A 25,193-nucleotide genomic window follows, 5' to 3' on the forward strand; every position below is an offset into this window, starting at 1 on the left:
CTCATGTCTGCTCTGGCAGCTGTGGGTCCACCTAACCCGCAGGAGGACCCTGAGTGTTGCAGCGTCCTGCACGGGTTGCTGGCAGCGGTGGAGTCACTGTGTAAAATCACAGAGTACCAGCACGAGGCGCGCACCACCCTCATGGACACGGCCGACAGGGTGGCCAACAGGGGGCGCATTATCTGCCTCACAAACGCCAAGAGGTAAACATTAAGACTTAGTAAACCTGTTTTTATATTATTATACCATTTTTTAGGGGATAGATCAGCTTCGAAGTTAACAGATAGTTCCAATTCTATCAAATAACATTACTTGCATCATTTCTATTCCCCTTTTTTATATATATGTTTTGTTATGCCCCTACCCCCCTCTCCCCTAGTTGGAGGACCTGTGGAAAACATAACAATTCTATACATACACTGAGTGTACATGACATAGACCAGGGATCATCAACTTGATTCAGCTGCGGGCCGATTTTCTTCTTGAGCGGATGGTCAGGGGGCCGGAACATAATTGCAAATAATTTATAGGCTGCAAATTGACCGCAAGAAGCCCAAACAGAAGACTAAAGCCTAATCACTTCAAACCTTGCTAACATTTGTATACAATTAAATATTTTTATTATGCGTGGTAATACTTTGGAACAGATATCCAAAATTAAAATCACTTGGAACTGATTTGCTGGTCTTTTTAGTCTTTTATGTCCAACAATAAACACATTTATTGTAAAAAAAATAATAATGTAGTTCAGAAATATTTGGCAGTTGGGGAACCCTGACATAGACTGATCGGGTGAATCCAGGTGAAAGCTATGATCCCTTATTGATGTCACTTGTTAAATCCACTTAAATCAGTGTAGATCAGGCCTCTCCAACCCTGTATTGAGGCTGTTCTGAGGAAAAAGGGGTGGGTGCGACTCAATATTAGGAAGGTGTTCCTAATGTTTTGTGTACTCAGTGTATATATGTTTCTTTCCTAATCGTACTGGATTCCAATTGTATCGGCCAATCAACCAATCACTCAAATCTTAATTCCAACCCTCAGATGTCCACAGACTAACCATCTTTCCCAGTACACTACAGTTTTACTATTTCCTTTTGCAATCCATCCTTCTATTTTACTGTGAAGTCTTACGAGGGTCTTGAACCTCTCTGTTTGTACCAAGATTTCCCTTAAAATAAATACACGTATTTCCCATTGATTGACAGTGGTTTTACAGATCTCCTAACAGTACTGTTTGTAGGTCCCTCTGAACACAGATGTTATGACTTAACAACCACTCCTGGACCTGACTCCAAAAGCGAGCCACTGAAGGACAGCACCAAAAGAGAGGATCTATTGACTCTGTTAAACCTGGTTATTAATTGAGAACCTGTAGATACTGAAGTAATACCCATCTTTTGAAGGCGTCCATGGAAACCCTAATGGGATATTGTGTGTTTCTGTCTGTTACACAGTGACACCCATGTGCGAATGCTGGAGGACTGTGTGCAAGAGACCATTCTAGACCAAAACAAGATGGCAGCAGGCTCAGACAGGTCAGTATGAGAGGTTGAGAAGAGAATAAGACTGTTTTTACGCTCTTTAGTGGGGATAAAATAAGATGAACTTTAGAAGTCACAGAATTTTGGGGAGATTTTTGATGGGAGATTTAAAATGGATTTAGGGCTTAGAGGGGATCCTAGAGAAGTGTATTGAATCCTTCCGATGCATTCCAATGTGTCTCTGCGTTTCAGACTGATGCCCATCCAGCAGTGTGAGCTGGTGCTCGTCCACATCTTCCCTCAGGTTGGGGACACCCTGGTCTCGGACCGGCCAAAGAAAGAGGTAGGTTTAAACCTGCTCAGGGTTACATTAAATGGACTCTTTAATGTTTTCACCTAGTCTAAAGGTTCATCTAGATATGTATAACATCGCTCCAAAACACTTTGTCATATCAACGCATACTTAATCTGATGTAGATAAAGTATACTGTTAGTATTCAGTAAACGTGTGCTCATTTCCACATGCTGTAGTTACAAAGTTTATAGAGATGACATACAATAAAAAAGGCATGCTAATTTGTTAGTGTTAAAGTCCTACATAGTCCTCCTCTGTACCGGCAGGTCTCCTCTCTGCTGACCAGCGAGGTTCACAGTGTGCGGGCAGGGAGGCACCTGGCCACCAAACTCAACATTCTAGTGCAGCAACACTTTGACCTTGCCTCCACCACCATCACCAACATCCCAATGAAGGTACGTCTTCTGTCCTCTGCTCTCCCAAGGCTCAGGTCTTCACCAGCCCCATCTATATAACCTTTCACCCCACCCATTACTTACTTCAGGGCTGTGTCCCAGCAATCTTGAGTTAACTATTTTCCCGCCTCCTTCACATCGTGACATGTTAGATGAACAATTTAAGGTATAAGATGGGCAATTTTTATGGCGGGACGAACTTTTGAAAAGGGCGTCGTCCCGTCTTCAAAATGACGTATCCTGACGCGCTCCACTTATTTTCTCTGCATCCACAAACCAACACATTATACATTTTCCCATGGGGGGCCAGTATGAAAAATGTATGCACTCACTAACTGTAAGTCGCTCTGGATAAGAGTGTCTGCTAAATGACTAAAAATGTAAAGTAAAAAAATTCGACTGGCACTTCCACCCAATGCACCTATCGCTTCACTTGCCTCAACCTTCTGATACCCTAACCTTGCCACACCACCCACCCCATTCTCGGCTCCTCTTCATCCCTGTCAGCCATTGTGTACGATGATTTTACACCCTCTTCTTTATTTGTTCATCATGTTGAAATGACTCTTGGAACCGCTGCTGTTTTCATGCTGTATTTTCTGTTTTGCTAGCCCACATTAAATGTTTGCGAGCAGGTCAGTACTCTTAAACACACACCAAGAGGGACCGCAGAACGCAAGGCTGTGTGGATTGGTTTTGTCCATCCATCGGACGCTCAACGGCCCTCACTTTTGATTGGCCCACGATTGTCCACGTGACATTCCAGCAGCCAATCAGAGTTGAGAGTGTTAGCATGTTTGGTGGATGAGAATGTACACATTACGTGCCCTGTAGTTTGCCCCCCCCCCACTCCGGCCTCATCCTGTCTGACTCCTTGTTGGTGCCTTCTCTACCTGTGAGAGTTGGTTGGTCACAGTCCCTCCTGTAGTGTCTTGCTGTGGTCCTTTGTGCTGTGTTGAGTAGTACATATTGATATCAGACCACCCTCTGTCCCTCCTTTTCTTTCCCTCGTTCTCTCTTTCTTTCTCTCATTTGAATAGTAAGTCATTTAGTCCTTCGCCATGACAGGCAGGTAGATGCCTATCTCCTAACCTTCGCCCCTGATGTTTTTGTCCGCCATGTATTCCATGTTATTCATCTGGGTTAGAAAACATGTACGGCCCTTTTCACTGAAATACACATCAGACCCTTAAACTTTAGACTGCAGCAACCACACCTATCCATCTTCACATCACCGGAATGACCTTATAGGAAGAACGAAAGAGAGCACAAAGAGAGAGAGAGAGCCAGAGAGAGAGAGAGACGATGCAAAGATCAGTGGTTTATGCCTTTGCTGGTCCTTCTCGAACCCTTGTTGTGAACATGAAAGCAGCAGTGTTTGTCTTGATGACAGCAGTGCACTCACTGCTGCAAGTCGCTCTGGATAAGAGAGTCTGCCAAATGACTACAATGTAAACGAAAATGAAATCTCATTGATGTCTCTTTTTTTGGTCTTCCCTTTCTCTTGTGGGTGTGAAGGAGGAGCAGCACGCCAACACGTCGGCCAATTACGACGTAGAGCTCCTGCATCACAGGGATGCCCATCTTGAGTTCTTCAAAAGTGGTGAGGTTTTAAGAAATAATAAAATAATCAGTTGTATTGTTTTGGCCACTAAATGATTGTGGCTTTTAGTGTCTTGGCCATAAACCACTACAGTAACATTCAGTAAGACTCTTTGTCCCTTTCGTCTCTCCTCTTTTTCTGTTGCTTAGGCGACCTGCACATGGCTGGCAGTACGAGTCGAGACAGTGGACTTAAGGAGACGGTGACTCTTAAGTGGTGCACTCCTCGCACCAACAGTGTAGGTAGGCACCATGAACCCTGGGAAACGTAGTTATTTTTTGTATGTTGCGCTAACTGAAAGAAAAGTCCCGGTAGAGGTGGGGCTTTGAGATTGAAATTATAAAGATAAAAGAAGAGATTGAAAAATGGCTAGAAAATGTCCTTGATATCGACACATCAACAAGAGCTTTTCATGTTGTAATATTCTCCTTTGGCTTATCTGGATATTTCCCATCTTTCTTGCGTGTGTGTCTGTGTGTGAACTGGTGGCTCAGAACTTCACTACTGCACTGGAGCCTATCGGATCTCGCCTACGGACGTCAACAGCCGACCCTCATCCTGTTTGACCAACTTCTTGCTGAACGGTGAGCTTGAATATTTTTCCCTGACCCCTTGCCTCTACCCCTACCTAAATGTTATTAATACTACTGAAAGTACAAACAAATGTAGTTGAATTACAGATGGTGATTGATTGCATTGCAGGTCGCTCAGTGCTGCTGGAGCAGCCCAGGAAGTCCGGGTCAAAGGTTATCAGCCACATGCTGAGCAGCCACGGCGGGGAGATCTTCCTGCACGTGCTCAATAGCACCCGCTCCACCCTGGAGGACCCTCCCTCCATCAGCGAGGGCTGCGGGGGGCGGGTGACTGACTACCGCATCACTGTAAGCCCCTCCCACCCCTTCCTCCTCTACCCGTAGTGACTGACTACCGCATCACTGTAAGCCCCTCCCACCCCTTCCTCCTCTACCCCGTAGTGACTGACTACCGCATCACTGTAAGCCCCTCCCACCCCTTCTTCCTCTACCTCATAGTGACTGACTACCACATCACTGTAAGCCCCTCCCACCCCTTCTTCCTCTACCTCATAGTGACTGACTACCACATCACTGTAAGCCCCTCCCACCCCTTCCTCCTCTACCTCATAGTGACTGACTACCACATCACTGTAAGGAGCAGAGGAGGTTTAGCCACAACTAATTGGAGTTTGTTTACAAATGTAATGCATACAAAATGTCAACGTGAAGACACACAAACAACAAATTGGTATAACAGCTGTGTACTGAGTTCTATGTAACAATGTGTACCTGCAATGTAATGTCCTATATTTACACTGTGTCTATGTAACTACCATGTTAACACTGGTAGGTATAAAAAACACATTCTAAAGTGGGACCAAAGGTTTTATACCAGTCTTTTTGGTGTCTGCCCCAGGACTTTGGCGAGTTTCATGAGGGAGAACCGTCTGACTCCTGTCCCAGAGTCCCCAGACACTGAGGCTAGTGGGAAGCCCCCGGCGGAGAGGGCCAAAGCCCAGCTGGAGCGCTACACTCGCTATTGGCCAATGATCATCTCCCAGACAACCATCTTCAACATGCAGGCGGTGAGCAGGACAGCAGCCTTCCTTCACACTCTGCACAGTTGCTCACCTTACAGCACTCGGTTGATTTATTTTTCAACCATGTGTGTAATTTTGTGTGAAATGTGTGTGTGTGTGTGACTGTGTGTTCATTGTATGTGTGTGATCCAGGTGGTTCCGCTGGCTAACCTCATAGTGAAGGAGAGTCTGAGTGAGGAGGACTTGCTGACCTGCCAGAAGACAGTTTACAACCTGGTGGATATGGAGAGGAAGAATGACCCTCTTCCCATCTCCACTGTGGGCTCCAGGGGCAAGGGCCCTAAAAGGTAGTCTGTCTCTGTGTGTGAGACTGATGTTGTGACTGAGTGTCCCTCCCTGAGTGTTTAGGAGTGGGAACAGTGTGTGTGTGTGTTTGTACGTGGGTGGGTGTGTCTGTATGTGTGTGTGTTTGTATGCGTGAGAGAGAGAGACTGAATTAGGGAGAGAGACTGAAAGTGTAACTGAGTGTCGCTCCCAGAGTGTTTGGAGGTGGGGACCGTATATAAGTTCAGTGTGTGTTCCTGGTCTCCTGTCCTGACTGGTTAATGTCTCCTCTGGGCTTTAGGGATGAGCAGTACCGTATCATGTGGAACGAGCTGGAGACTCTGGTGAAGACCCACGTGGCGGGCAGCGAGCGACACCAAAGGGTTCTGGACTGCATCAGCGCCTGCCGCAGCAAACCCCCCGAGGAGGAGGAGAGGAAGAAACGGGGGAGGAAGAGGGAGGACAAGGAGGACAAGGCAGAGAAGAACAGCAACAAGGATTCAGAGGACAAGAGCTGGCAGGAGTCAGAGAGGTCAGGGTGACACACAACGCATACATTTTGTTTGACCTAAGCGTGACCTAATGTTTTAAAAAGCAACTTTTGAAAATTACTTTTTTATAAAAAAATATCTATATGATAAAATAAACATATTTAAAAATATATAAATATATGATAAAAGAAAAAATATTATTATAATAATAATTTGAAAAATTATAATAAAAAATAACAATTATTATTATAATAATCATAAAAAATTTATGCGTACAGCGGTGGTACATTTGTCAGAATGAAAAAGGTGCTGGTACTCATTTTAATATAGTCTTACCGGTTTAGTATTTTACCCTGTTATTCTCCTGGTCACTGTGTTGCATTCCTCCACCAGGCTGAAGGGGGCGCTAGAGCGTGGAAAGGAGGAGCAGGGGGAGTCGGAGGTCATTAAGGATTCGCCTGACTCACCAGAGCCTCTCAACAAGAAGCCCCGTCTGGAAGAGATCCAGCTACCTGAAAAAGCCAAAGGTGCATGCTCCTTGGCCTTATTGCCCTCAGATCCATGGTGTGACCTGGCATGTTTGTCGAATGCCATGTTCACGGTTATCATTGCAATAACATAGTATTCCATTATTATTCAATTTCTGTCTCATCACTGCATTAATTAACTTTTTTATTCAGAGACAATACCTTGATAAGGCGTGACATTACAAGTATTGTCCCTTTTGACTGATCTTTCTGTCTCTGTGTGTGTTTTCGGCCTGTGGTTACAATGTAGGTCCGGTGTCCCTGCTCACCATGTGGACGAACAGAATCACTGTGGCCAACTCCAGGAAACACCAGGAGTTTGCCGGAAGGATCAGCTCTGTGAACAACAAGGCAGAGTTATACCAGCACCTTAAAGATGAGAATGGGTGTGTGATAACGTACTGTATATAACCATTCCCCATATAACAGTGTATTATAGCCCCTCGTTCTAGTTAAGCAATAAGTCCCAGAGGAGGTGTGGTATATGGCCAATATACCACGGCTAAGGGCTGTTCTTAAGCAAGATTCAACGCGGAGTGCCTGTATACAGCCCCTTAGCCGTGGTATATTGGCCATGTACCACAAACCCCCAGAGGCGCCTTATTGCTATTATAAACTGGTTACCAAAGTAATTAGAGCAGTAAAAGATACATGTTTTGTCATACCCGTGGTATACAGTCTGATATACCACAGCTGTCAACCAATCCGCATTCAGGGCTCGAACCACCCAGTTTATAATGTTTAATAGAGATGTTCTAGTTTGTTTTCGTGACTGAAATCTGATTGTACAGTGCCTGTTATGGAGTAGAGGTCTTATGATAAATTATTTTGTCTACTTTTTTCTACTGTTAACAGAATGGACCTCCAGGAGAATGGGAAAGGCACCAGATGATGTGACCTGTCCCTATACAGGATGCACCCACTCCACCGAACACCTTACCACAGCAGGAACATGAGCTTGGACCAGAGATCATGTAAATCTGAGGTGTATGGACTGTCCTCCCCTGCTATGTCCATACCAAGCATAGAAAAATGGATAGCAGTCAGACTTTGGATTTTTAGGAGTGATTTTTGTTTGTTTTCTACCCACGTTTGTATGGATAGGCTCACATATTGTGTGAAGCAATAAAGTTGTCAACAGGCAGTGTTCATTTCTGTGCTATTCTACTTTTCTCTAAAATGTGTTATTTTAACTAGTATGGTTATGACCTCATGGTTAGGTTCATGTTATGGTGACCGTGAACGGTTGGTCTGTCTCAAGTATAACACAATGATGTTTTGTCAGTTTGCAAGGTTTTTGTCTGAAATATAGTCCAATCCAGCTATGGTGATATTGTATCTTAATTCTACTTTAAGATTCCTCAATGAAATGAAAAACAAACATTTTAGGAGGGTGTTAATGCTTTATGGTGTAAGTTTTGGTACATAGAAATACAACCCTCGTAGTGGCATGAGTAGTGTGTGTATGAACATTTGTGTGATAACCTCACTTCCATAGAATGGGTTCATTTGTTTGTATGCTTTTCTTCTTGGGGTTTGTGTTCCCATGGTCTGTTATGTGGGTATCGTGGAGGTGGGTGAAAAGACACTGCTCTTTGATAAGGATGTCTGCCCTGGAGATATGTGGGAGAGAGATGCTCTCCACTGGCTGGTGAGGCGTTCAGCCACAACCTGGGGGGAGGTGGGGGTACTTCTGGTTGGAACAGGGGTGGCATCCTTGGCCTTATTGCCCTCAGATCCATGGTGTGACCTGGGACAACCCCCTCTGAGGGCCAAATCGCAAGAGTCCTTACCCTCACACGGCTTCTACAGAAATAGAAACTTGTAAATGTAAGGGTGACTGCCAGAAAGAGGCAACAGACCACTAGCAGAGCTGTCAACACACTGGCCATCCAATGATAGGGGTCTGTCTGTCGCACTGACACAGCGGTGGGATCCGAGGCTGGGACGGTGTTGTCAGAAGTGGGATTGGAGTACTGGTGGAAAGAGTGGGACTAGAGGCTGTAGGTGCGGCAGTAGTCGGGCTGGAGAAACAGTCATGTCTGTAGCTCACAGGGCCTACCTTGCTGATGGGGAACTCTGGGAGCATTGCCTGGCTGAACGCAGGGCTACTCTGTCTGGCCTCTGAACTAATTTCCTCCCACATGCGCCAGACCCGACCCACAGGGCACCGTCCCTCGACACCATCAACCCCCACCTGGCATAGGGTGAAGTTGTACCAAGACACAATAGTGGATCCAGGTGCCAGGGACAGCACGGCTAGGTGGTGGCTGCCGGAGTCATTTGAAGAAGCCGGACAGCTTGTCCAGGAGGAGCTCCACCTTGTGGCGCTGGCTGAGGAGGGAGTGAAGGCTCCGGTGAGCCGTGAGGCTAAAGCTGTGGCAGGGCTCCGCATGGCTGCGGTGGAGGTCCAAGGTGAGGGGGAGCCAGGCAGCCAGGCCCTGATTGCCCCGAGCAGCCAGCAGCAGCTGCTGAGGGGAAAACTGCAGGTCCACTTCCAGAGGGACACCGTGCAGCTCAAGTCCATCCAAGGCCACCCAGGACCCCAGAGTCACAGGAGGGCCATCTATGAACCTCAGCTCCAGGGAGAGGGACTCTGCTGCCCCATCCTCTGGATCCAGAAAGGTCCTTGATGGTATTGTGTAGTGGAAAGGGAAGCCGACTGTGGCCTCCAGAAGTGGGATGGACTGCAACACTTTGGGAGGGAGATTGGAGGGCCCTAGAATGGAAGATGTACTAATGACATCAGTACATATTTAGAAAGACCGTTACATCATGCCAAAGTTCATACAGAGAGGAAGTTATCCATGTGAAAGTTAGTAGTACACTAACCTGAGGAGGCAGCTGAAGGAGACATGGGCTGGGAAGATGCTCTAAGTACTCCAGTTGGAGCAAGGCCCAAAGAAACCTCTCGCATCTCAACTGGACCTGATGAGAAGCTTGAAGTTCCGTCATACTCTCTCCAGCCGGTGCTGATAATCAGTGGGGAGGTCAAAGGGCAGTAGCTGGACACGGTGATTGGTCTGCCCATGCCTGTGACACCTTGAGTCCTGGGCAGTGATTGGTGCATTGATGACACAGCTGACCTGTTTACGGCACTGAGGACAGATGCTGGAATGCTGGAGGTTTGTGTGATTACTGAGACGCTGGATAGACTTTGGGAAGAGTGAAGGGATGAGAACAATGTAGCGGTTACAAGCTGCTTGGTCTTGGAGAGAAACTGCAAAGAGCCGTATTCTGATTTTTGATCTGTTATGGCAGCTGTTTGCGGACGATCCTTGGGTGACTCTGAGGAAAACTGCCTTGAGTTGTCAGTTTGGATGTAAACTGGATCAGAGTAGTGATCTCTTATTTCTAAATCACTGAACTTTAGATGGGAGCGGAGTCTGTTCTGTCTCCGCACTCTGTGACAGGAAATCTAGAGAATCAGTGGGATAAGTCTGAATGGAGATACCCAGCATGTCCTTCTGGGCTATGGACTGGGCATACTGAGGGTAAGAGGGATCCTCCTGGGCTATGGACTGGGTATACTGAGGGTAAGAGGGATCCTCCTGGGCAATGGACTGGGTATACTGAGGGTAAGAGGGATCCAGACTCTGCTGCAGAAGGAGGGAGGATTCTGTGTATAGTCCTTGAACAGCAGACAGTTCTATGGGATAGAGCTGGCCGTGAGCTGTTGTCCCCAGGACCTCTACAGTTGCCTGTGGAATACTATATGAACTGTCAAAGAGTGATTCAAGGTCAGCCGCTGTTGGCGTCATCGTGAATACTGCTGAATCTAAAAAATAATTCCGTCCTTTGTACTGCGGTTATTTGAGAATACAGTTCACTTGTGGCTGGAGCAGCTAATGGTATTTGAGTCAAGGAAGGCTCCAGAGTCATGTTGGTCTCCATTTGCCAGGATTGCTTAGCGGATATTGGCGGTAGGAGAGGTACCTGTGATAGTGAGGCTATGGATCGTGCACCAGTATGCAGTGTCTTTTGGCTGAGGTCAACTGTCTGCGATCCTGCCCTGTCACCCTGTGGCCCTGCAGTTGTCTGAACACGGTGGGTTTTAGGTCTATGGTCATCTGCTGAGACGGTCACAAGCTGACCACTATGAGTCAAAGGTACTTGGAGTAGGTCCTCATACAGATAAAGAGGTGAGGAAACGTATGTTGTAACAAGAGTTTCGTCAAAGGCTAACTGCCGACCGGTTACGCTACTGAATGTCGATGTTAATCGGTTTAGGTCAACCTGTTGAGGCGTGCTCACTAATCTCCCATTTTCAGAATGTGGAACTGTGGTCATTGACCTCTTTAGATCGAATGGCAATGATGTGGTATGTGATATGGTCTTATCCAGTTCTAGCTTTAAGAACATGGTCAATGAAGGTAAGTGTGGCGTACGTGTGAGTGTTGATCCCTCCAAAGGTGATGCAGACTTGGTCCTTGAAGAGAGCATAAATGTTTGCCTCTGCTGTTCTGTCAGTGAAGACATGGTCAGTGACCTCTCTTGTATAAACTGTAGAGATTTGGTCGCTGGTGGCGCCAGTTTAGAGCCAAGCCAGAAGGAGAGGTGACTCTTTGTCAGATCTTGGCCTGGGACAGTCAGGAGTTGATGGAGATGAGGAGTGGATGTGTCGGACAAGTGAGTTTCTGGCTCTTTCGTAGTCCCTGTGATGCCCATGTTGTTCCCTAGGAAAAATGTATACAGATACAGGTCCTTTCAATTATCTATTTTTGTGTCAAACTTTAAAAGTCCTTCAACAAAAAGTAAATTCCCTGACTCATTCCCCTCCCTCTGCCCTTTTGACAATCTGATTGGATGGGCTAGATAGATGGAGTTTCTACATATGTATACTTATCCAAATCCTCTCAGATCGTAAAGGGCAGGTCAATGAGGAGGGTTGGAGAGCAAGTTAGTCACAGACAGAAGCCTGGAAGAATAAGACTCACCAAACAAGTCTAGGCCATACTTTGACTGCCCGCCTTCCAAAGTAGAGGTGGGTAGAAGAGCTGAGCCAGTATCCTCAGCTAGCCTTGATGCAGTCATGGGATCCCTGGCCCATTGAAAGGGGGCATGGAGATTGAGGAGTGCCCTTTGATGGTTTAGTGATATTGTCCAGTAACCCTGTAGAGATAACGCTATCAAGTCTAGGGGTCTCTGATACTAATGAAGGGTAAATACTGTGGAGTCGAAGGGTTTCCAATAATATTGGAGCAGGCCAAGGGGTCTCAAGTAACGTCATAGAGTAGATACTTTGGGATGCAGATATACTTTTCATAGACAAAGTAATGGAGGACTGTTTTGGCACTCCCACAGTACTAAGCAAAGACAAGTGAGAAGCTGGAACAATAGAGCTCAAGTGGGAGGCTTGAGTGTCTGTATAAATGGGGTCAGGCCTCTCTGGATGCTCCAGGTTTATGGAAGTAAGCACAGAGTCTGGTCCCACTAGTTTCCCCATAGTGGTCCTCTGAACCATAGTCTTCTGTGCAGATTGGCTTAGCTGTGCTCTTGTGTCTCCGGGTGGGTGTAATGTTAGCTGGGGGGCCCCATTATAGATGCATGTCTACTGTGCTCTTTTGTCCATGGTGGTGCAGTGTGGACTAGTGTCAGTGGTAGTCTTTGACTGCTGGTGCTCTGGTCTACCAGGTTTATGGTTGGTGTACTTTGTGAAGTCGAGGGGTTCATTGTTCTTCCATTAGAATCATACTCTGAAAACAAAGTTGGGCTCCTGCTTATAAAGGCTACATAGACAGGGTTGTAAAGAGCTGAGGCAAATGTTGTTACACTATGTGTGTATGTGTCCATGGAAACATGTCTGTGTTCTCTGAATGGGAATGTGTATGTTTGCTGTGTTGGAAAAAATGTAGTTGAAGATGTCAAGATTAGCTGTGAGTGGTTTGATTCTCTAGACATACTAACAATTGATACCATCTCAGTTTTGGGTGGCTGGGTGAAATATAGGCCTCTTCAGTGATTGTGTGAAACACTCTGGGGTGAGTAAGGATGGTTTGAGAGGCATGGACAACAAATCGTCTCTCGTGCCAGATGGTGGTGATTTCAAAACACCCTCACAAGCAACAGCGGATGTAAGAGGGTGACTTGAGGCCTGTGTTAGTTCTAGGTTTGGTGCCCCAGTGTGTGTCTCCAGGATGGCTGTGGGGTATGACATCATCAGACTAGTAGAAGGTTCCGGAGCAGGTATGTGAGAAAGCTCTAGTCTGACTGACTCTGGCACCTGCGTTGGTGGTGGGAGAACTGCAGTTGGGGTGGCTGTATGACGCAGGGGTTGCAGGCCCCTCCTGATTCCAGGGAGCAACCCCTTGCAGAGAACCCTCCACCCTAATATGGGGACTCCCAACACGGTGGTCAGCCGACCTGAGGCAGTGCTGTGCTCCAAAATCAGGGCTAAGTCTGATAACTGCTCCCCCACCCCACAACCAACCGGCCACAAGAGCTCGGCAGCCTGCCCTCTTCCCGAGGTCCCCTTTCCCTGGGTAGCGTCAGCAGTCAGGGGACCCTGCCTGCACACTCCGGTTTTCTCACTTTGCAGTGCAGCGGGGCCCTGAGCGAGAGGAGGTGGACTGAGCCAGGAGCCATTCGCAGATAGTCAGCCATTGTGCTGGTCAGCCGCACACGTTGGTCTGCGTCCAAGCTGCCAGGGTCCACCTGAAGCAGTAGATCAGCCCAGATGACAGTCTCCCCCACAGGACAGACGAGACCGGCCCTGTCAAAGACAGGATTAGGGTCAAAAGTATTATTCACATTCGGTCAGTTCATGAAGTGAATTTAAATTGATTTCCTAAATTCCTCAACTGTCATACCCCATCAGAACCCAAAATACAAGCATGTTTTACTCTGTTTGTAAACAATGTAAATGCAAACAAAAGCTGTATAGCCTCAAAACATGGTTTAAACTCTAATTTTGATATAATGGATGGTCACTCCTTGCATCTATAGCTCTTCCTATGAATTTGTGGTTACATTTCCCGGGCCCATCCCTCAGCTTTTTACCGAAACACAGACAGGGTGAACACTGCTATTTTTCAATTCAATGTAATTCATCGAATCATGCAACACACATGATGAATTTAAAATGATCAATGTTTTCTTACTTTATGTGAGTAGAGAGTAGGCTCCCCTCTCCCACTGTTCCATTAAGGACATGAAGATGAAAGTAGGTAACGGATACACAGTGGCCTGCGACGGACACTTTAAGGGGGTACTGCCCGCAATCTTCCCTCAGAGCCAAGCCAAATAGATTGCCAGTCTTCTCGGTGAACGCCAACCACCTTGGTATTGCATCATCATTGGCCAAAGAGACCTGAAGGAGTGGATGAACTTTCATTCAGTAACCCTTTTCATCCGTGAGTTAGTTCACTATTCTGCCAGGCCTATAGGGCCATATTCCATTGTAGTTGTGTAGTACATAACTCCCCAGCCTAATGAGTAAATAGTGTCCCCCACTCGTGTGTGTTTGAAACAAGAATTTGCTACCAAGCTACTGAAATATCAGCCTCTAGTTGACATTATTAATGGCCTTGGATTTAAATGGCATCTTTCAGTACAGTCAGCTCACCTGATAGTGCTGTAAAGGTCCCTGGATGGCTGGCAGGGGAAGAGGGAAATAGAAAGCTGTCCCAGCTTGGACCGTGCGGTTTGGGAAGCCCTGCAGCCGTACCACTGGAGGACAAGAGTGTGGTTTCACCAAGCACTGGGCCTTCGACACACATCCCAGCACCATCAAGATACAGAGGAAAGGGGAGAAAAGTTCAGAAAGCATGGACTCTACTTCCTCTGTGCCTTCGTATCCAATAAGGAACGGCACCCGTTGCGGCATGTATCCGTTTTGGAGGGTGAATACATCGTACCATGTCCCTTGGTCACTTCTCTCACATTTCCCCCAGTCATCCAAACCGACAAATAAACACTTGTTCCAATTGAAGTTGTGCGAGGATCCTCAGGCTTATGAATACATCTGGTCCAGAAGAAAACAGCAAAGCTCACCGCGTGATACGGCAGCCATCAGTAAAATAAAGAGAAATCATGGTCCAGGAGAGCAGTGGAATGTTCCTAGTAGGAAGCACCAGTTCAACATGATCCGAGCCGTCTTCCGCGTTGGTGTCATATCATGTCATTACGTGTCCAGTTACTAGGCTGCCTGGTTACTAGGAAACCAGAAATGCTACCAGGCAGGGACCCTCCAAAGGGCTTCTGTGACACATTCAAGGCTGGTTGAACACAGTGCTTTCTATAGTTTTACATAGTCAAGGGTTCCACTTTACTATCATATAGACAAAGAATATAAAATAGCCTTACATTATAACTGTAACTCTAGTTATGTAGTCTACATACAGTATATGAAATGCACCTGTAAGCTCGTTTATGTAGACAAAACCCTGTAGCAACATGCACAAGATTGAGCACAAGCGCTACATCAAAAGACAACCCCAACGACCCCTGGGCTGTTCATTCTTTAGCCATGTCGTACCCCATCCCCCTCTTACAGTTGTGATGGATAGAGTGGGGGAAGTTGACAAACCCAGGGCGATGATATCAACAAGAGACTTTCGAAAAAATTAACTATCACTGTGTTTCTCAATGCTGCTAGGCTTTAGTTGCCCTGTTCCTTATTCAGCTCTCCACTGTGAAAGAATGTGGTCACGCAACGGGACAACAGTGGCCAGTTGTTGCTCAAAGTCTCTCAACATTTCCCTTTTGACTTTTTCTTTACTTATGGAGTTGAGTAACAGAGCGTTATTTAGCTTAGATTTTAATTGACCCAGTTTCCCTGCAGTGAAAGAATGTTTGGCTTGAGTTGCAAGATGACCCTTGACAAAGTGACCCCCTGGTCCCGCTGGGTTTGGGTTTAGACTGCGGGGTCACACCTGAATTAACTTGTATGGGGCCCACCATGTCTCAGCAGGGTGTCTGTTCAGATAGCTACAGTGCATTTGGAAGTATTCAGACCCCTTCACTTTTTCCACATTTTGTTACGTTACAGCCTTATGCTAAAATGGATTAAATAATTTCCCCCCCTGATGAATCTACACACAATACCCCATATTGACAAAGCAAAAACAGGTTTTTAGACATTTTTGCTAATTTATAAAAAATTAAAACTGCAATATCACATTTACATAAGTATTCAGACCCTTTACTCAGTACTTTGTTGAAGCACCTTTGGCAGCGATTACAGCCTCGAGTCTTGGGTATGACGCTACAAGCTTGACACACCTATATTTGGGGAGTTTCTCCCATTCTTCTCTGCAGATCCTCTCAAGCTCTGTCAGGTTGGATGGGGAGCGTCGCTGCACAGCTATTTTCAGGTCTCTCCAGAGATGTTCAATCGGGTTCAAGTCCGGGATCTGGCTGGGCCACTCAAGGACATTCAGAGACTTGTCCCAAAGCCACTCCTGCATTGTCTTGGCTGTGTGCTTAGAGTTGTTGTCCTGTTGGAAGGTGAACCTTCAAATCAAATCAAATCAAATCAAATTCTATTGGTCACATGCGCCGAATACAACAGGTGCAGACATTACAGTGAAATGCTTACTTACAGCCCTTAACCAACAGTGCATTTATTTTTTACAAAAAAAGTAAAAATAAAACAACAACAAAAAAAGTGTTGAGAAAAAAAAGAGCAGAAGTAAAATAAAGTGACAGTAGGGAGGCTATATATACAGGGGGTACCGTTGCAGAGTCAATGTGCGGGGGCACCGGCTAGTTGAGGTAGTTGAGGTAATATGTACATGTGGGTAGAGTTAAAGTGACTATGCATAAATAATTAACAGAGTAGCAGCAGCGTAAAAAGGATGGGGTGGGGGGGCAGTGCAAATAGTCCGGGTAGCCATGATTAGCTGTTCAGGAGTCTTATGGCTTGGGGGTAGAAGCTGTTGAGAAGTCTTTTGGACCTAGACTTGGCACTCCGGTACCGCTTGCCGTGCGGTAGCAGAGAGAACAGTCTATGACTAGGGTGGCTGGAGTCTTTGACAATTTTGAGGGCCTTCCTCTGACACCGCCTGGTATAGAGGTCCTGGATGGCAGGAAGCAGGAACCTTCGCCCCAGTCTGATGTCCTGAGTGCTCTGGAGCTGGTTTTCATCAAGGATCTCTCTGTACTTTGCTCCGTTCATCTTTCCCTCTATCCTGACTAGTCTCCCAGTCCCTGCCGCTGAAAAACATCCCCACAGCATGATGTTGCCATCACCATGCTTCACCGTAGGGATGGTGCCTGGTTTCCTCCAGACGTGACGCTTGGCATTCAGGCCAAAGAGTTCAATCTTGGTTTCATCAGACCAGATAATCTTGTTTCTCATGGTCTGAAAGTCCTTTAGGTGCCTTTTGGCAAACTCCAAGCGGGCTGTCATGTTCCTTTTACTGAGGAGTGGCTTCCGTCTGGCCACTCTACCATAAAGGCCTGATTGGTGGAGTGCTGCAGAGATTGTTGTCCTTCTGGAAGGTTCTCCCATCTCCACAGAGGAACTCTAAAGCTCTGTCAGTGACCATCGGGTTCTTGGTCACCTCCCTGACCAAGGCCCTTCTCCCCAGATTGTTCAGTTTGGCTGGGCGGCCAGCTCTAGGAAGAATGATGGAGGCCACTGTGTTCTTGGGGACCTTCAAAGCTGCAGAAATATTTTGGTACCCTTCCCCAGATCTGTGCCTTGACACAATCCTGTTTCTGAGCTCTACAGACAATTCCTTTGACCTCATGGCTTGGTTTCTGCTCTGACATGCACTGTCAACTGTGGGACCTTATTTAGACAAGTGTGTGCCTTTCCAAATCATGTCCAATCAATTGAATTTACCACAGGTGGACTCAAATCAAGTTGTAGAAACATCTCAAGGATGATCAATGGAAACAGGATGCACCTGAGCTCAATTTCGAGTCTCTTACGTAAATAAGGTATTTCTGTTTTCTATTTTTAATACATTAGCAAACATTTCTAAAAACCTGTTTTCACTTTGTCATTATGGGGTATTGTGTGTAGATTGATGCACAAAAAAAATCGAATCAATTTTAGAATAAGGCTGTAACGTAACAAAATGTGGACAAAGGGAAGGGGTCTGAATACTTTCCGAATGCACTGAACCTGGATATGAGCCAGGCAGTTTAATGATTAACATGAGGAAATTGGCGCACTGGAATCCCAGACCATAATGATTCCTTATAAGGGATGTACCCGACGATGACAGAATACAGCTCTGTATAGTAGTGCAAAACTAAAATAAATCACTAAATCATGAACTTTTTCACAGTGTGGTCAACACATGGTTTTACTACAATTGTTTTTGCATTTTAGTCCATGTGAGTGTACTGTAAATATCAATTATTAACTTGTTATATTGAGTACACTAATAAACTCCTAGGACTAGAGGGAGGAGTTAGAAGATATTCTCAAAGTACATTTAGGTTTCTCCTCTGAGAGGATCAAGACAATTGCACATGGAGGTAAGTTTAAACAGTTCTCACCATCTTATATTTGTTTTGTCATATTGATTGTACTTGGGAGTACACTTTGGTATGTCTCAATACTGAAACATCAAGTACTGAACTTGAAGAGAAATACTACAAAGTATATAAAACAAATTAAATATATGTGATACAGTATCAGTAGCTGTGCCACTAGAGATCCTGGTTCGAATCCAGGCTCTGACGTAGCCGACCGGGAGACCCATGGGGCGGCGCACAATTGGCCCAGCGTCGTCCAGGGTAGGGGAGGGAATGGCCGGCAGGGATGTAGCTCAGTTGGTAGAGCATGGCGTTTGCAACGCCAGGGTTGTGGGTTCATTTCCCACGGGGGGCCAGTATGAAAAATAAAATAAAATCATGTATGCACTCACTAAATGACTAAAATGTAATGTAAAAATGTTTATACTGGGCATTACTTGAGAAGCTCGCTGAATAGAACATGAACAGGGTGGGACTCAAGTTGGGGAAAGCTCGATATATATTCAAATGCTTGGCGATATTGCAGCGCCAATCGAAGCTTACTATAGCTTCCAGCCCCTACTGGATTGGCTGTCGATACCAAGCAATACCTATCATGTTGTTGGCTTGCTAGCACCCACATGGCGAGCCACTCAGTGCGAAGATAGCGTGGCTATGTGAAGCATTGCTTGCTGGTAGATATTGGCCGTTATAGTGGACAGCCTCTGAGCGATTTAACAGTTTGCGTCGAGAGGCAACCAGAGTTTTGCAAAGCTAAACATTATGGAAATGATCATTAGATCATTAGAAAATGAGTTGAACTTTTGATGGACAAAACGGACAATGACTAATGCATATGCTTTATTTATATATATATGCAGTGAGGGAAAAAAGTATTTGATCCCCTGCTGATTTTGTACGTTTGCCCACTGACAAAGGCATGATCAGTCTATAATTTTAATAGTAGGTTTATTTGAACAGTGAGAGACAGAATAACAACAACAAAATCCAGAAAAACGCATGTCAAAAATGTTACAAATTGATTTGCATTTTAATGAGGGAAATAAGTATTTGACCCCTCTGCAAAACATGACGTAGTACTTGGTGGCAAAACCCTTGTTGGCAATCACAGAGGTCAGACGTTTCTTGTAGTTGGCCACCAGGTTTGCACACATCTCAGGAGGGATTTTGTTCCACTCCTCTTTGCAGATCTTCTCCAAGTCATTAAGGTTTCGAGGCTGACGTTTGGCAACTCAAACTTTCAGCTCCCTCCACAGATTTCCTATGGGATTAAGGTCTGGAGACTGGCTAGGCCACTCCAGGACCTTAATGTGCTTCTTCTTGAGCCACTCCTTTGTTACCTTGGCCGTGTGTTTTGGGTCATTGTCATGCTGGAATACCCATCCACGACCCATTTTCAATGCCCTGGCTGAGGGAAGGAGGTTCTCACCCAAGATTTGACGGTACATGGCCCCGTCCATCGTCCCTTTGATGCGGTGAAGTTGTCCTGTCCCCTTAGCAGAAAAACACCCCCAAAGCATAATGTTTCCACCTCCATGTTTTGCAGAGTCATGTTTTGCAGAGTGGTCCTCTGTAGCTCAGCTGGTAGAGCACGGCGCTTGTAACGTCAAGGTAGTGGGTTCGATCCCTGGGACCACCCATACACAAAAATGTATGCATGCATGACTGTAAGTCGCTTTGGATAAAAGCGTCTGCTAAATGGCATATTATTATTATTATTATGTTTGACGTTGGGATGGTGTTCTTGGGGTTATAGGCAGCATTCCTCCTCCTCCAAACACGGCGAGTTGAGTTGATGCCAAAGAGCTTGATTTTGGTCTCATCTGACCACAACACTTTCACCCAGTTCTCCTCTGAATCATTCAGATGTTCATTGGCAAACTTCGGACGGCCCTGTATATGTGCTTTCTTGAGCGGGCGCTGCAGGATTTCAGTCCTTCACGGCGTAGTGTGTTACCAATTGTTTTCTTGGTGACTATGGTCCCAGCTGCCTTGAGATCATTGACAAGATCCTCCTGCGTGGTTCTGGGCTGATTCCTCACCGTTCTCATGATCATTGCAACTCCACGAGGTGAGATCTTGCATGGAGCCCCAGGCCGAGGGAGATTGACAGTTCTTTTGTGTTTCTTCCATTTGCGAATAATCGCACCAACTGTTGTCACCTTCTCACCAAGCTGCTTGGCGATGGTCTTGTAGCCCATTCCAGCCTTGTGTAGGTCTACAATCTTGTCCCTGACATCCTTGGAGAGCTCTTTGGTCTTGGCCATGGTGGAGAGTTTGAAATCTGATTGATTGATTGCTTCTGTGGACAGGTGTCTTTTATACAGGTAACAAGCTGAGATTAGGAATACTCCCTTTAAGAGTGTGCTCCTAATCTCAGCTCGTTACCTGTATAAAAGACACCTGGGAGCCAGAAATCTTTCTGATTGAGATGGGGTCAAATACTTATTTCCCTCATTAAAATGCAAATCAATTTATAACATTTTTGACATGTGTTTTTCAGGATGTTTTTGTTGTTATTCTGTCTCTCACTGTTCAAATAAACCTACCATTAAAATTATAGACTGATCATTTCTTTGTCAGTGGGCAAACGTACAAAATCAGCAGGGGATCAATATCTTGTCTTCAATATTCATGTTTCTTATGGAAATTCTCCCCCCCCCCCTCGAAGATGGCACTCAACTGGCCTGGCCTGCTGTCGATTGGGGTGTTCTACCTCATTGTCCTCGCGACAGGCGTCTGGGCGTCAAGGAAGTCCAAGCGTGAGGAGAGGAAGTGCACTGGAAACCTTAGTGAGGTTGCCATGGTTGGAGGGCGGAACCTCAACATCTGGGTCAGCATCTTCACTACCACAGGTGTGTAGTCAACATAACTAACTAGTAACATAAGATCCCCCAGATTTGAAAGTCGTTCAAGTATTGACTTTGAGTGTTTTTCAATGTTTAGTGGTTGTTCTGTGTGACCACCCTCTCTCTACAGCTACATGGGTGGGAGGAGGTTTCATCTTAGGCAATGCTGAGGTGATCTATGACCCTAAAAGGGGCCTGGCCTGGGCCATCGGACCGATAGGCTTCTCCCTCAGCCTCGTTGTAGGTGTGTATGGTCATGTTATTAATCATAATAATGGCTGGAACGGAGCAAATGGAATGATGTTGTTGATACCTTTCCACTTATTCCGCTCCATCCATTAGACGTGCCCGTCCTCCTCAATTAAGGTGCCACCAACCTCCAGTGGTGTAGGGTAAATAATTCACAGTAAATTCGTGACTGCAGGTGCATTGTTCTTTGTGAAACCGGTCCGAGAGAAGAATTACGTCACCATAATGGATCCGTTCCAGGAGAAGTATGGGAACACGTTAACTGCTATTCTCTTTGTCCCATCCCTCCTTGCTGACATCTTCTGGATAGCCTGTGTGCTCGCTGCATTGGGTAAGTCAGTTGTTCTGTCAGCAAAATAGCCATCACAGCACATTTTAGCACGTGCCATGACACGAGCCACGTTTACCTGGTTAGGTCACGTGGAAAAACTATCTCTATCTTAGATTTGATATAATTTATTGATGAATAAGCAATTATTGTCCACCACCACATTTTTCGGAAGCATGAGAATGAGTCTAAACTCTTACATAATTAGTTGGTGATGTTGGCCAACTCCCTGATGCATGAATGAGTGCATGTGCATGAACCTGCATGGCATATCTGTAAGTTATACATTGGATGAACTGTTGAGGCATTCTAGCGACATCATGGCACTCAGATCTCAGGGATGTTGTTGGCTATAAATTATGCACAGAAGCTTGCAAGCTACTAAGCTAGCTAGAATATGTGAACAATCTGCACAATGCTTTGCTCTAGGGGGAACGGTGAGTGTAATCATGGATATCCCATCACCCTTGGCTGTGGCCCTGTCTGCTGCCGTGGCAGTTCTCTACACACTGCTGGGAGGGCTGTATTCGGTGGCCTACACTGATGTCATCCAGCTCATCTTCATGTTCCTCAGCCTGGTGAGGACACTTCGTCCTGCAGTCTTAGAGAAAAAGGGTTTCAAAAGCGTTCTTCGGCTGTCCCCAAAGGAGAACCCTTTTTGGAAAGGGTTCTACATGGAACCAAAAATAGTTATTCAAAGGGTTCTCCTATGGGGACTGCCGAAGAACCCTTATTGGTTCTAGGGTCAACGTGTTATAGTGAGTGAGTGCACCTGTGTGGTCTACTGTATGTATATACACGCCCAGATTCACTTCATTTACGTGTAGGGTTTCTGTATGGGAACTGCTTCAATATGTTTATTTATTCTTCCCTCTAATGGTTTTGTGGTTTTGGTTTTTCCCTTTCAGTGGTTTTGTGTGCCCTTCATACTGATGAGCCCTGCCTCAGCAGACATTACAGTCACAGCTGTGACAAAACTGTATCAGGAGCCATGGACCGGCAGGCTGAAGTTGGCAGATGCAGGGCGCTGGCTGGATGACCTGCTGCTGGTGGTAATGTCAGCTTAAAGTCACATTTCACTCCAATTTCACGGTTTGTCAGAGGAGTTCAGACCTCAAACGTGGTCTAATAACTAGTTGATTCCACATCACACACGTCTCAATCCCAAATGAAGACCCTGTCATATTCATTGTATTGTGTTACCTTTGTATTTTCTGTGCTGATTGTTTTCTAATTTAGGTCTTGTCACTTTTTGGATTTCAGCATTTTTAACAATGGTCCCTTTCAATGTCTCTCTCTCTCAGACTCTAGGTGGAATCTGTTACCAGGCCTTCTACCAGAGGGTCCTGGCCACAGCCACTGTGGCTCAGGCTCAGTTCACCTGCTATGCTGCCTCTGTCGTCTGCTTCATCCTCTCCATACCACCTCTTCTCATTGGTGCTGTGGCAGCATCCACAGGTACAGCAGTGTGTTCATCAAAATGGAGGAGTAGGCTTCATGGGAGGAGCCAACTCTGTTCCAATAATGTCAATCACTGGGAGTTCTGTAAATCTAATATGCTTGCTTTTTTTCTCTGTCTCACTTAGATTGGAACCAGACCAGTTTTGGTCTACCTACTCCCTTTGAGCAGGGCAAGGCGGGTATGATTCTGCCCATCTCCCTGCACCACCTGTGCCCGCCTTTCGTCTCTCTTGCTGGAATCGGCGCCATTGCTGCTGCCGTGATGTCATCGATTGACTCTGCCCTGCTGTCTTCTGCGTCCCTTTTTGCCCGAAACATCTACAAAAACATTATCAGCAAAAGGGTGAGACAAAGTTAGAGAAGCTACTTACAAACATCTTAGTTTATTCTATGTAATTATTTATTTGTAATTGTTTTCCACAAATTTACTGAATAGGGCCCTGCGATTGCTTTTTTGTCTTCATTTTAGGCCTCTGAGAAAGAGATTCTACTGGTTGTGAAGGTGTCCATCCTACTGTTCGGTCTGATGGGGGCGGGCTTGGCAATGACAACCTCCTCTGTGTATGTATTCTGGATGCTCAGTGGAGATGTGATGTACTCTGTGGTCTGTGCCCAGTTGATCTGCGTCCTCTTTCTGCCTGGGAAGGTCAATGGGTATGGTGCCTTGGCAGGCCTTGTGGTAGGGCTACTGCTGCGGCTCCTAGTGGGAGAGCCCCTGCTTGGTGTGCCCGGACTCATGCCCCTTCCCTGGGACAGCCTACATGATGACGGGCGTCTGCTGCATGTCTTCCCCTTCCGCACCAGCATCATGTTGGTCTCTCTGGCCACCATTCTGGTTGTATCACGTTTTGTAACCTGCCTTTTCCTTAAAGGGCTCCTGCCTGACAACTGGGATGTATATGGACTTGGCCAAAAAATGATGGTTTTAATGAAGGATATGGTAGATAAGGATCCGACTGAGAAGATTGGACTGAACACAAGGCAGCTGTACCCTATTCCTCATGCGAACAAAGAAGATATGAGCTCTTTACAATGGCCTGGGGTCCCATCATGTAAATAGTTACAGACCACGGCCAAAGGCCAGGAACAGGCAGGGCTCAAACACCACAGCACAGTTAAGACTCTTAATTCAATAAAGAATGTTACCTTTCCAAAGAAATTTAGCTTGTAGAAGGTACTGTTTCCTTGTTCTTGTTACTGGTATGTCATCTTCATGTTTATGGTATCTTTGTATGAATATTCTTCAAAGGCTGTTTGTTTAGAAAGCAATACAAATATAAGCTAAATAACGAGGGATCAAGCATGAATCGACACCACCCTAGTTAAGTGGAAAAATAAGGTAAAACGGTGAACTGTCACTTTAAGAGTTAGTCTCCCAAACACATATTAACCCTAGTCCTGGACTAAGTAGCACTTTTTCAATGGAGATTCTCTGTATGCACTTTCTGGATCCTGAGTGTCTATATCATATACAAACTGGTGTTAGCCCAGTTAGCTATCCTATTTCTGTCTAGACAGGTCAATGAATATGGAGTATGTTTGGGCTTTGGGATAGGGCTTTTCCTTTGTGGCCTGTTTGATGTGCCCACACATAGTCATACCTCTTCTTTGCTCTTAAAGTGGCGGGGCACATAGTACAAGCCTTTCCCTTACTTCTCACCTTGGCCACAATCCTTCTTGTGTCACGCTTGGCAGGCCACCTTTTCCTTACTGGCTACTGCCCCATAGATGGGATTATTAATTAGGTCTGCCAGAAGGTGATCTTTAACGGCTGTGGCTGCTAAGGACCAGACTGAGGAGAAAGAACTGAATACTGTCAAATAAAATCTAATTTCTTCCTTGTGCCTATATCTAAATTACAGTTAATTTAACTTTAGCTGATCAAATTAGTTGTCAATTAATCAATCCGTTATTTAATTTCTTTAAATTGTATTCAATTCAATAAACATGTTTGTTTTTGTTAGTTACTTCCACCTCTCATCAAAAAGAAAAAAATAAACAGCTTCATGAATGATGTAAAGTAGGTTACTTTATGCACAGAACACGTGCAGCGAAAATGACTTTTATTTTGACAATTTTGTAGACGTTCCCACCCGGAAGTAGCTAAATACTAGAGAACACGTTTTTTTCCCTTCTGAT

At 45.6% G+C, this 25,193-nt stretch overlaps 3 protein-coding genes across 4 annotated transcripts; 2 read left to right on the forward strand and 1 right to left on the reverse strand.

Annotated features, from left to right (window-relative positions):
- Positions 1-7,885, forward strand: LOC121543470 (integrator complex subunit 13-like; the record flags this gene model as incomplete). Its single annotated transcript, XM_045208898.1, is given in 15 exon segments — positions 1-203; positions 1,458-1,538; positions 1,737-1,827; positions 2,106-2,234; positions 3,753-3,837; positions 3,987-4,079; positions 4,332-4,421; positions 4,540-4,718; positions 5,269-5,280; positions 5,282-5,437; positions 5,585-5,739; positions 6,018-6,248; positions 6,601-6,734; positions 6,985-7,120; positions 7,590-7,885. Coding segments are annotated over 15 exon segments (1,812 nt in total), but the record flags the coding sequence as incomplete, so codon positions are not given.
- An 88-nt stretch (positions 7,886-7,973) lies between these two features.
- Positions 7,974-11,405, reverse strand: LOC121555368. 2 transcript variants are annotated; one of them, XM_041869201.2, is made up of 2 exons: positions 9,567-11,405; positions 7,974-9,453 (listed from the first exon to the last, which is right to left on the reverse strand). In XM_041869201.2, exons 1-2 carry the CDS (start codon positions 9,802-9,804, stop codon positions 9,014-9,016), a joined length of 678 nt encoding a protein of 225 aa, XP_041725135.2. In that variant the 5' UTR covers positions 9,805-11,405; the 3' UTR covers positions 7,974-9,013. Both variants share the same exon structure in this region; 1 of them encodes a protein (XP_041725135.2).
- A 6,370-nt stretch (positions 11,406-17,775) lies between these two features.
- LOC121549261 (high-affinity choline transporter 1-like) lies at positions 17,776-24,806 on the forward strand. Its single transcript, XM_045208441.1, has 9 exons — positions 17,776-18,167; positions 20,839-21,022; positions 21,147-21,260; positions 21,441-21,596; positions 22,023-22,171; positions 22,502-22,645; positions 22,898-23,051; positions 23,180-23,397; positions 23,524-24,806. Exons 1-9 carry the CDS (start codon positions 18,162-18,164, stop codon positions 24,112-24,114), a joined length of 1,716 nt encoding a protein of 571 aa, XP_045064376.1. The 5' UTR covers positions 17,776-18,161; the 3' UTR covers positions 24,115-24,806.
- The last annotated feature ends 387 nt before the right edge of the window (positions 24,807-25,193 follow it).

This window comes from Coregonus clupeaformis, chromosome 28 (genome assembly GCF_020615455.1).
Source record: "Coregonus clupeaformis isolate EN_2021a chromosome 28, ASM2061545v1, whole genome shotgun sequence".
NCBI lineage: Eukaryota > Metazoa > Chordata > Actinopteri > Salmoniformes > Salmonidae > Coregonus > Coregonus clupeaformis.